At 49.8% G+C, this 12697-nt stretch overlaps 1 protein-coding gene across 1 annotated transcript; it reads right to left on the reverse strand.

Moving 5' to 3' along the window:
- Positions 1-81: 81 nt before the first annotated feature.
- LOC101761634 lies at positions 82-4030 on the reverse strand. The gene is made up of 4 exons (XM_004968455.4): positions 3387-4030; positions 1818-1994; positions 1230-1658; positions 82-1124 (listed from the first exon to the last, which is right to left on the reverse strand). Exons 1-4 carry the CDS (start codon positions 3729-3731, stop codon positions 300-302), a joined length of 1776 nt encoding a protein of 591 aa, XP_004968512.1. The 5' UTR covers positions 3732-4030; the 3' UTR covers positions 82-299.
- Positions 4031-12697: the final 8667 nt, after the last annotated feature.

Consider the following 12697-nt stretch of genomic DNA (forward strand, 5'->3'; position numbering starts at 1 on the left):
CTTCATGTAACTCTGAGCTCGCTTGCAAAATGGTATGTCACAAGTGAAGGGATCCAGAGATGGATCCAAAACCCCTGTGAAAAATACCCAACCAGCACCCTGTATCCTTCCTGTATTTTCCTCTGCCTGTGTCCTATCTAAACTGGTACAAAGAGAACCAACAATCCTAGCCTGTAATTTGTAGTACGTGCTGCACTTCCTGTTCCTTTACAGTGTAGATGAATTTACATTATGTTAGTGTACATTGCAATCAGGGAAGAAGCATCCCCTCACTGCCATCAGATCACCACACCAAGTGGTCATCTCTCGTCGTCCTGCAGGACCGTGAAGTGGAACTCGATCTGCAGCCGCTGGTGCGGCGCGCCAACGCTGCCGGCGCCCTTCTTCTCGATCTCAAGCTCCTCCCGGAGCGGGATGGCGGCCAAGAACCTCTTGATGAACTCCCTGCAGCACTCCTTCCCGGTGACGATCACCTCCTCCTCCTTGCCGTCGTCCACTGCCGGCGTCGACAGCGCGTGCATCTCCGACGAGCCGTCGAACCTGAGCATGTAGGCCCTGTCGCAGCCCTCGTGCAGCCGCTCGCCGAGCGTGTCGATGATGTAGTAGCAGTCGCTCTCCACCTTGAGCACGAAGAAGTGGTCGTTCCAGCTGACGATGTACACGTCCGCGCGCCCCGGCTCGCGCTCGCCGCCGGCGATCTCGCGCCAGACGTCGTCGAACGACATGGCGCCGGAGAGCGACGCGAAGCTCTCCGGCTGGAAGAAGCCGACGAAGGTCCTGTCGTGCTGCACGGCGATGGGCCGCGTCCGGGCGGCGAGGACGGTCTCGAGGTCGAAGTGCCGGTTCGGGAACCGCGCCATGTGGGCTTCGTCGTCGCAGAGTCTCCGCCACTCCGACGAGCCGTCACGGATCAGCGCGTCCAGCTCCGGCCGCGTCGGCATCGCCGGGTGGTTGGCGTGGAGCGCCGCGGCGAGCACCGCAACGAGCGCCGTGCACGCGCTCTCCCCGCCGGCGCTGCCGTCGCGCTGGTCGATGGACGCGAAGAACACCGGCGTCCTCAGCTTCGTCTCCGCGTCCCTGCTCGTGAACTCGCGCGTCTCCCAGCTGCCGGCCGGATCGTCGTCCTGCACAGAGATTCGCCGTCGTTTCACCATTAGCGCTGCCATCTCAAGCCAATGCATCTGATGATCAGCAACGTTTCGTTTCATCACGTGTCAGGCGAAGCTCACCATGCACTTGATCGGCAGTTCTTGGGAGAGCGACTCGGTGCTCCTCTTGTCGAAGTCCCTGCTCCTCCGCATCCATGGCAAGAACCGGCGCTTCGACGTCGAGGCGAGCTCCGGGCTCGCGCCGCCGCTGGAGCTGGCACTACTGATGCTGATCGTGCTGCTGCTGCTGCTGCTACTGAAGCTGCTCACGCTGCTGGTGTCAGAGTTCCTCTTGCTCCCGTACACAGCCACCCGGCCTTCCTTCTCAGCCAGGTCGAGCAGCTGCTTCAGATCAAGAACGTCATGGTACGCCGCTGCCTCCAAGCTCTTCCGGTGGTCTCGCATTGCATGCGGCGGCGGCTTGCTCGTCGTTCTCGGCTTCTCCCTGAACGAGACAGCCCTTTCAATGTCGGAGCGTGTGTTCATCATGTCCACGAGCTCCACGTTCACCTGAATAATCATTAGCATACTGTTAAGGAAATAATTCCATAAAACACCTTGTCACATCTATTATCCAGGTCCAAAAGCAATCCCACTAAAATTGCAAATGGCCAGCAAGGCAATCGAAAGCGGAGGGTGGGGGGAAAGACAGGAGAAGATCGCGCTTACATAAAGCATGGCATCACTTGCCCATCCATCCTTCCTCACCCTGATGGGGACAACCACCAGCTGCTGGCGCTGCTGCTGCAGTTGCATCTCCCAGCAGCACTCCTCCAGGCTTATCATGGCTGTCCCGATCTCCTCCAGCCTCACCAGGTCCTTGCCCCGGCCCTGTTCTTGGAATCCCTGCGTCGCAAAGCAATTCTTATTGCCAGCCTCGATGGATACAAGCCTACGCATCCACAGAAGTAGATGCCTTGTTTGCTACTCCGATTCTGCTGTAGTAAGTCTTAAGATTACCCCGAAATGGCAAAAGGAATAACATTGCTTGCTTACGCAACTAGTATTACTGCCCTTCAAGATTACTGCTTGGAAGGAACCTAGATATATGCTTTGATTCCTACTCCCTCCGTTCTTAAATATACGACGCCGTTAACTTTTTTCATTTATTTGACTATTCGTCTTTTTTATAAATATTTTTGAAAATAGATAAACCTACAAGTTAAATCTAAAGTACATTTGATAATAGACATAATGATACACATTTTACTTTAGTTAACTAACTCGTTCCATAGATATTGGTGGTCAAAATTGGAGTAAAAAGTCAACGGTGTCATATACTTAAGAACGAGGAAGTAATTTGGTTCATGAAACCATGGTAGGTTACAGCACTTGTTAATCCTTGTGGTACAAAGGTAATTAAAGTTTCACTTTTACCTTTACCAAAAAAAAAGGGTTTATTTATAAAGATAGTTACGAAAAGGTTGATAAATTGGAATGTAACAGAAATGTCACAGGAAAACTGACAGACCACGCATTCTCAACGCCGAAACAAAACGAAAAGGTTGTGAGAAGAGCACCTCCTGAAAAATGCAACTTTAACGCACATGAAAGCGAGGGGTACTGTTCGAACATAACCCTCAAAATTAACACCATGACATAGATCCCGCATCCTAAAACTGAAGTCAAACTACGCCGACCAATCGGAGCGGCCCACGTGGCTCCAGAGCCACATGTTCACAACTTCAAACCACACACACAAAACTTTAGACAAAACGCCCCCCCAGCAAAGGTGAATACTTTTTCCTCAACCGAGCACTAAGTTATGGGTTACGGAGGCATGCTTAGCCCAACATTTGACTTGTCCTCCCCCAATTGCTGACCAGACGGCTACATGAAAAAAGAAAGAGATGCATTGACCTGAAGCATTCCACATCGAAGCTGCGGTCACAAGCTTCCAATTCACAAGAAATATCAACTTACCACCAATGCGGCGCCAAAAATATCAACGACAGGGTTGATTAAAAAAGGGGGCAGGATTTAAGCTAAAAAAACTCGAGAATTATAAATTATGTTTGCAGAAGGTAGAAGTGAAATCAGGACAGCTTAAACAAATCGTGTTCGCGTTCGTACTGTTTGAATGAATCGGTGTCATCGCGAACTGGAGATCTAGCAAAGCTTCCGATTGCACACCAGCACATGCAGGATGCATCGATGATCCTAAGCGAGGCGATTGATTTGATTGATGGAAGAAATTGTCAGGAACAGAGAGAGAGAGAGAGAGAGAGCGGCGCTTACATAGAGGAGGGAGAAGAAGACGCCGCGCTCGGTGCGGCCGCGCGCGCCGGCGGGCTCGACGTGGAGGCTGAAGCGGTTGCCGTCTCGCGGCTCCCACCTCACGGTGCCCCCCGCGGCGACGGGCTCGACGGCGGTGACCCCGCGCGCCCAGCGGCCCGTGAGCATCTGCGAGAGCGCGCCCCCCGGCGCGGGCCACTTGACCTTGACGGCAGCGGCGCCCGCCGGCCACGCCGCGGGGAGGCCCTCGAGCCTCGCGGGGCCCACCCTGACGCCGCTCCGCCGCGCGCCAGCTCCGGCGCCGCCGGCGCCCGCGGGCGCCGCCTTCTTCGCCCTCGCCACCACCATCGCGGGCACGGCGCCCGCCCTTCTCCACCACTTCCTCCTCCGATCCTCCTCCTCGCTTTCGTCGCCGCCGGCCGCAGCAGCGCGCAGGCTCGCTAGCTGTGGGCTAGCTTGTCCGGTTGCTCTTGTCTTGGGCGCTTGGCCACCGACGAGGGCAGCGTCGGTTGCTTGCTCGCTTTCTTTCTCGGGCGCGTCACACTGGCTGTTACGCTGGCTGTTTCGCTGCTGTCCGCCCGCCCGGCCCCGTCCCTGCCGTCCCCGTCGTCGGCCTCGTTAATTTCAACCGCCCCGAGGCGACACGGAGAGAGGGGGGATCGCCCTTTAATAGCCGCCCGCAGGGGATCCGGGCGGGGGCGCAGGGGGCCCGGGGTGTCAGCGGCGGAGCCGCGGGGGATTTGATGTGGACGGGGCGTGGGGCCGGACAGCCCACTGGCACCAACCGCCGCTGCGGCGAGAGGCGGACGGCGCGGGGGCAGGCAGGCGGGAGGGGCAGCTGCGCGCCACAAGCAGGGAGGGGTGGGGAGGGGTCACCAAGGTCACCAAACGCGGGAAGCCAGGAAGGGAGGCGCGCACGGCCCGCGTGCACGTTTTTTTTCTTTCTACGCGCATTCATTTGGGAGGGGGTTCGCGTTTCTCCACCGCATTATTGCTGCCGCTGCCGGCGTTGGTGGGTGGCGCTGTTTCATTCGTTGGGATTTTGTTTTGTTTTCTATAATGATTATGGGAGGAGTTTTGGTTTTTGTTTTTTGTTTTTAAAAGCTTGAGAATCACATGGGATCTCTCGTGGGATCGCATGCAAATATTCTTCGTGCCACACAGCTTCTACTTCTAGACCGTCTGACTTGTGGGTTCCGTCGGTCCGTGTCAGGGTGAAACGGCACATTCAGACGCTGACAGACACGACCGATCGAGACTCGAGGGAGAGGTAGCCGTTCACCGTTGGATCAAGGGGGGGAATTCCACACGGCTCAGTCAATCCGTACCGTAGTGTGCAGCGCAGGTAGTACTATATCACTGACGAGTAGCAGCAGGTAAGGTATGGTATGCGATCGACAAAAAAAAAAGCTGTACGGGCGACCGTTGATTGGCGCCAATCGACGGTGATGGCGAGCGATGGATCGCTGGTTAACGTGGAGCGTACACGGGGCCCAGGGGGGTGTCGGTCCGGGGTACAGGTCGGTTAGCTGGTCGGGGTCCCGGTGGTTGCAGGGGTTCATTCCCGCTCTCCCGCCGATACGATGCCTGCTGGCAGCTGGCTGCTTCGTCCTGCGCCGCGCGCTCCGGGGTCCTTGGCTCCTTGCGTCTACGTACAAAAATACGCGGGACGCTGACCGCCCGTCCCCCCGCGCGTACGGCGACCGGGGTGGGCAAGACAAGGCATGGGCTTGGTGGATCCGGTCGTATCGGACGTCCAGCGGGGCTGACCTGACCTGGCCTCGCGGCGTCGGCGCGTGGGCCCGGGGCGATCAGGTCAGATCAGTCGCGGTGTCCCGTTGATTAGTCGCGGTAGTAGGAGCACTTGGCCGTGGCCATTAGTTTACTCTCTAATCATTGACGGACGGCCCGGTAGCATGCGCTAAGCACTACAGGGCCTTGGGGGGGGGGCCTTCAGCGCTACCTGTGCGGCGCGCGCGGTCAGTACAGCGTGTACACACCTTAGCTTCGTTGGTGTCACCGACGACATGCACGAAGAGCAACAAACCTACGCCCTCTTTAGTCCTCCCAAAATTTCAACTTTGACACGATGTAAAAAGAAGATTTCCCATCACATCAAACTTGCGGTACATGCATGGAGTACTGAATGTAGACGAAATCAAAAACTAATTGCACAGTTTTGTTGTACTTTGCGAGACGAATCTTTTGAGTCTAATTAGTCAATATTTGAACAATAATTTACAAATACAAACGAAACGCTACAGTTGCGCTACAGTAATTTTGGGCAACTAAACAAGACCCTAACCGTCGCGGCTCCGCCCGTCGCTTTATTCCGTGGCGCCGCAGCCTGCTCGTCTTGCTCCTTTTGGTGATTGTTGTTAATGGGCATGGTATGGTTCTCGGAAAGTTTCCACGGTTACTTGCCGTGCTTGGCAAATGGGCATCCTGTCACGCGCACGTACGTGTGGGAGCGTATCCGGAGCTGCAGGTTCGCCAAGGCAAGGCCTTTCCATCTGATCCATCTGGGACGCCACGGCACGCCGCCGCCTGCGATCGATTCGCGCGCGGCAGCATGTCAGGACGGCCGACCGGCCGGTTGCTTCGTCACCACGCACGTACGGGTTGCTTCGAGTAGGATTACTTGTTCGGGTTCGGCTCTCCTGCATCTCTAGTGTCGTGTCGTGCCTGTATGGCTGTGTTGACGACAATTGACGTGCGATTAACCTCTCAGATAACTCTCGCTCAACGATCAGGACAGCACAATTAAGCAAATAATCATTAGCCGCTACACAACTTACTAGAATGGCGAGACGCAACTGTGGTCGTCGATCGCCGGCTAGCTCTAGGCCTCTAGCCTGCGGCGGAGGTCGACGGCGAGACCGGGCAACCATGCACGTACACACGCGTGCGTGCCGGAGTTAAACAAACACTCCTGTAGTCGTCGTCATCATCCATCGTATTCATCATCATTTGAATCGAAGAAGAAAAAACAAAAGGTGCAAAAAAAAAAAGATGATCGATCCCATTCGATCCGACGGATCGCCGGATCGGCCTCTGTCAGTGACCATTACGTCACGCCTCTCACGAGGAACTCAAGCCGAGCGTGCGGGGGAGATTCGCCGTCGCGGCCTCGCCGGTCGCCACCCCACCACCAGTCGCCATCGGCTTTCCTTGCTTGTGCTTCCAGATGACGCGTCGCCATTCGTCGCCCTCTGGAAGGAAAGCTGCCGGCCGCCGCGGCTCTAGCTGCGCCGCCGCAGTCACTGACGGGCCAAACGGGGTTCTCGCTCGCGGTGGTATTGGTAACATGAGACACGGACGGATTCGGAGAGAGGCCCATAGGAACTGCAAGTGTGGGCCACTCAGATTTTATTCGAGGCAGCGAGTGATTTTTTTTTTTGATACTTAGCAGCGAGTGATTTTGACATTCTTCTCCAGTCTAGGTGCGGTTAAGTGACAAGGAATCGAGCATGCGGCATATTGCTCCGTATGACAGTATCTGCACGTATCGGTATCTAGTACTACTTTGTATACAAAAAAATATATAAAGAGAAGTATTATTCTAACACTATACGGAGCTCGATCTACATACAGATATTATACTAATAGATAGAGTAGGAGTACGTGTCGCTTCGGTGTTGTAGCTTCAAGCCAACATGTTAGGAAGAAAAACAACTGACTAAAATGGTAAATAGAAAATGCGTTTTTTTAAGAGTTGCAGCAGGGCCTAAAGGGAAACCGGAATCGGAATAGAGCACCGGACGGCCCAGGTTCTTCTCCCTAAGCCCACCAGAACCCGACGCGCGCGAGACAGAGGGAGAGGAGAGGGGGAACACGCGGCGGGCGGACACGAGAGAGCGGGAAGGCGGGATGGCGGCGATGCGGCCGCCGTTAGCGATGCTTGGCCGCCGTAGCTGTGGCTACTCCGGATCCTCGGCAGCCGCGTCCGTGGGCGGGGGAGGGCTTGAGATCCGCCATGTCCTTCGCCCTGCAACCGGTTACGAGATGAGCCGGAACCCCTCGAATCGGACAAGTAACGAGCACCGCTCGCAGACCATATCCATCCTCCATATTCTTTAGTTCTTTGTGCAACTACTACTTGACCTGGGATTTTTATGGTTATGGTTTGCTTGGATACGCACAACCCCACGGATTGGTGGGTATGTTAGTTCACTTTCGTCTGCAATTTGAATGGATTGGATCTTAACTCCATTACCCAACGCACGAGCGGTCATCACTTGCACTATTTAGGATTCACGCGAATTTGGTAGGGAACCAAGCTCTCCCATCACTAGTATTCGATTTGTAAAGACGTTTTAGTCCTCAAACAGTGGGACAGATATACGCGGTCTATTTTCAGGTTGATTTTGGGTTAATTAACTATTAATAGTTTTATTTTACGTACTTTAAAGTTGTGCGGCGTCATCTTTAGTCCCTTGGGTCCCACAAAACTGTGCATGTGCTCATAGACATCACAAATCCTTTGCTATATATGAACGGTGTGAAGGGTATTGTATATGTCTACGACTCTACCCACTAAATATGCGCACTGGTGAATTTGATCGAGTGCCTGCCTGTCTGGAATTTGTTTGTTCTGTTCTTAATTTGATTTAAGTGTCTTGACCTGTTTACATGTTACATGTATTTGCAAACTGTGTTTTGGTTAAGTGGTTGTAGATATATCCATGATTGTAAACCTTTTCCATCCATTGTAGTTGACACTTGCCTCTGCCTGTGAACAATTCTACCAATAGGCATGTGAATTGAGTCGTGTTTGCCACTTTAAGGGCCTGTTTGGCAACCAGCTGTTAAAGTTTAACACCCGTCACATCGGATGTTTGGATGCTAATTAGGAGTATTAAACATAGGCTAATTACAAAACTAATTGCACAGATGGAGTATAATTCGCAAGACGAATCTATTAAGCCTAATTAGTCCATGATTTGACATTGTGGTGTTACAGTAACCATTTGCTAATGATGGATTAATTAGGCTTAATAGATTCGTCTCGCGAATTAACATAGGGTTCTGCAATTAGTTTTATAATTAGCTCATGTTTAGTTCTCCTAATTAGCATCCGAACATCCGATGTGACACTGTTAAAGTTTAACACCTCGTATCCAAACACCCCCTAAGTAGCAACTACAGTAACTCTGATCGTCACATCATTGTTTAAAGTTCTTATTATTTCAGCTTCATATGATGGTTTACATCCCATGAACTTCTCAGCTTCACATTGTCAATTAACCATCCCTTGAATGAACCACTGATCCTTTCTCGTTGTTACTCATTGGCTTCACATGGTTGACCATCCCTTGACTGAACCGCTGATCCTTTCTCGTTGTTACTCATTTTTACAATGTTTTACTCAACAATCATGTAGACCATAGAGGAAAAATATTTAATCAATAATAGCGCAAGGTCACAGTATTGTATGGTTTAAATGCTTGGAACAAGCATCTTTATCTTGCACATTTGTATTGAACGCAACTTCATTCTAGTTCATCTCGCGTTGTGAGTTTAGACAGAATATGACTCGGGGAATAGATATTTTTTTAGATTAAGGATAAATTCGGCATACTATATCTACATGGTGGACTCGAGGAATAGATGCAAGTATTCTCGTTCACAGCCCGCCTGCTTGTTATATACTTGACTAGACTTCAAATAACTGGCGGCGTTTCTCAACTGGGGGCAGGGAGCCGGCAGACAAGCCAGAGAGTGTTCTGCGTATGTGGTGGCAACGGTGAGTGCACAAGAATATGGTGCAGCATCGTTGGTTGTTTTGCGATGAATCGCATTTTTGTTTTGAGTTTTCCTTTGCTTATTCAATCCAAATTTATCTTTTGTTCACGGACCATGGTAGATACACTGCAACTCCCACCTAGGATAGTCCGCTTTGAGTATGTTCATATGCTTGCTGTGCGAATCACACGGGAAAGAGGAATCAGATGAGTCCATTGTTTTTCTTTATTAAATCAAATTTTGATGATACCTTCATATCCGCACGTAAAAAGAGTGCATACCACCTTGTCAGCTTACAGTAGATTTCTACCCCCAATATTGTACTTCAAATGTTTGATTATACTCCCTCCGTCCCCAAATACTATTCGATATATATATCTTGCGATGTATCGAGACATAGTATATATCTAGATGCATATCAAAAGCTATGCATCTAGAAAAGCTAAAACGAATAGTAATTTGGGATGGAGGAAGTAGATTTCCAGTACACCAATTTTACAACTTGATACAGTGCTGATTTTAGGGCAGTAAGGCTATGGCACTGCCAATCATAATGTGCTGTTTCAATAGTTCTATACTTGGTGAAACTAATCGATATTTGAAGAGAAACTGTGATACCTGGTAGAAATTACTGCTGATCTGAGGGGTACTCTCCGTGAAAGAGTGGCTATTTCATTGTACTATAATTGTTTTTCCTCCCCTGGCAGGGCTAGAGACCGTGTGGAAAATGCCGATCCAGTAGACAAGTCCATGGCTGTCTTTGCATATGGAGTTGTTGTTATAGGGGCACCAACGTTGTATACGCTGAACATGACGTGGAAGTGGGTCTGAAGACGAAGGCCAGGAACGGAAATTTTCGTGGTGCTATTTGTCCTAAGTAATTATCCTATGGAGTAGAATACAGAGACCAAGGTAGAGTAACATCATCGCCTGTCAAGACATTTGGAGACCTCGGTCATCTAGTTTTTGGAAAAGGCACCTCTGAAAATGTTGCCTAGACACAGCACGTAAGGTGCGATGTAACTGCTCAGAGCATTAACGTACAATGTTTGCGATGCTCAGGTAGAAACTTTGCTGCAAAATTTTCCGTCTTGGATCTGTTTGGTGCGCCAAGTAAGTTCAAGTTGGATTCGACCCAAGCAAGTAAAATGTTTCCTTGCTTGTGCTTCTGGACGACGAGTCGCTCGCGAATCGTGATCCGTTCGCTGGAATGGAAAGAAGCTGTGTCGCCCCCCGACCTGTGTCCGGACTGGAGGAGGCCGCGACAGCGCCGCCTCGACCTGTGTCGCACGTGCGGCTATTGGCTCCATCTGTCATGCTACTTGGTACCCAATGGACTAGACGAGGACTAGAGAGGGGGAAGAGGAAATCAGGGCAAGCTTTAGGGTTGCATAAGGCTACTTCCAACATTGAGTTTCATGAGCTTTCATTCTTCTTAATTAGCATGCCACATATGATTTTTTATGACATGATATGAAATTAAAGAAGAAAGAAGGGGAACTAGTTTCATCTGAATGAAACCAACTGCACCTGAATACCAACTCTCCATGAGTCATGAAATTAAATGCGATTTTGATCATATGAAACCACACCATGAAATTAGGTATTGGGGAGGGTAGTTTCAAACACCATTTCATTTCATTCTTACTTATGTGGCTGTCTTGAAATATCACATGAAACTTTCCATTAGGATTACCCTAAGGCCAGTCTCAATGGAAGTTTCATAGGCATTAAATCCCATGCCACATCAGCAAAACTGCTGACTTGGCAGGCTATTTATGATGAGAGAGGAAATGAGAGTTTCATCCCATGAAATCCACTTGGCACAGTTACCAAGTCCCATGAAATCCAATGAATCATATTATGGTTCATATTATGGTTCCATGGCATGATACATTTGATTATAGGATAACGCTAAAATTAAATGATTTAAGCTATTTATGAAACTGTGCAATGAAACTATACACTAAAAGTGATAATTTTATTTCACTGAAAAGTTGATACGACACTCTTGGTAATAGTACGATGAAACCATACATTAAGATTGACCTAAGAAACCGTTAAAAAAACGGTTCAGGTGCTGACAAACTTGCAGTTTTTTTCATAGGAAATGCATTAGGTAAATTGCGTGAAAGGAGATGCTGCGCGCGCAGGCTGCTGCATCCGTCCATACGCTTAACGCACTATCTACCATACGTTCACCGTTATCACTATCTTTTCAATATTTAGAAGAAAAAAATGAGAGCGGTCTATCAAAAATTTATGGTATCAGCTATTAACCAATAAAATTTCAACTTAAATTTCCACTTGTGTACAAACACTACCGGAAACCTTAAATTTGCCGAGTGTATTTTTTTTGCCGAGTGTTTTTTTGCGAGCACTCGGCAAACAAGCTCTTTGCCGAGTGCCAAGCCAAAAACACTCGGCAAAACAAAACACTCGGCAAATCGAGACTTTGCCGAGTGTCAAATAAAAAACACTCGGCAAAGCCCCCTCTTTGCCGAGTGTCAAAAAAACACTCGGCAAAGAGGGTAGTTTGCCGAGTGTCAAAAAAAACACTCGGCAAATAGGGGGTTTGCCTAGTGTTTTTTTTGACACTCGGCAAAAAAATAATTTTTTTTCCGTTTTTCGCCATGAAATTTTTTCTACTCCCCACATACAACATGTGGTACTCCATGTTAAAATTTGGTATATTTTTGGATTTATTTGCTATATTTATTTAATTAATTGAATTTCAAGGAAATTTTTGGTATAAGTCAAATTTGAACTGCAAATGATTCAAATTATGGAACAAAATGAGTAGAAAAATGATATTCATATTATTCGGCCCTATTTGAGATCTGACCCATGAAATGACAAGAAATTTCAAACATCTTGTTCAGGAAACACGACCACGAACGTGTGGCAGTGGTATTTTTAAATTATAAAAAAAACAAGCAAAGTCTGAAAATCATGAGATTTGTCATGATGTGATGATATCATAGGTGGAGGCTGTGGAAAAAAATTGAGAATGTTTTGCACATTTCGTCACATACGATGTTTACAAACCGAAGCATCTCAGAAGAAGATTAGTAACGTTGAGAAGGATTGCATAAGATTTGGAGTCAAAATGACGGTCGAGTTTTGATTTGACTACAAAACTTTTTGTATAGTCAATAGAGAATATATATTGGTTCGTGTGAAAATTTGGTATTTTTTTAAATGGTTGGATATTTTTTAAATTTTTTTCAAAATAAGTTTGCCGAGTGTCCTATGTTGGACACTCGGCAAAGAAACCCTTTACCGAGTGTCCACGTAGGACACTCGGCGAACCGCACCGGCCGCACCACACCGGCCGCACCGCACATCCGGCCCGCACCTTATCCCCGCACCACACGCGTACCGCACCGGCCCCCGCACCTTATCCCCCGAACTCCCGAACCTTCCTCTCTCCCCCCCGCCCCCGGCCCCGCCGCCCCCTGGCCCGCCGCCCGCCGCCCCCCGCCCCGCCGCCCGACGCCCGGCCGCCCACCGCCGCCCCCTTCGGATCTGGCCGCCGCCACCCCCTTCTTCCCCTCCGCCGCCCGCCG

This window comes from Setaria italica, chromosome V, assembly GCF_000263155.2.
Source record: "Setaria italica strain Yugu1 chromosome V, Setaria_italica_v2.0, whole genome shotgun sequence".
NCBI classification, from domain to species: domain Eukaryota; kingdom Viridiplantae; phylum Streptophyta; class Magnoliopsida; order Poales; family Poaceae; genus Setaria; species Setaria italica.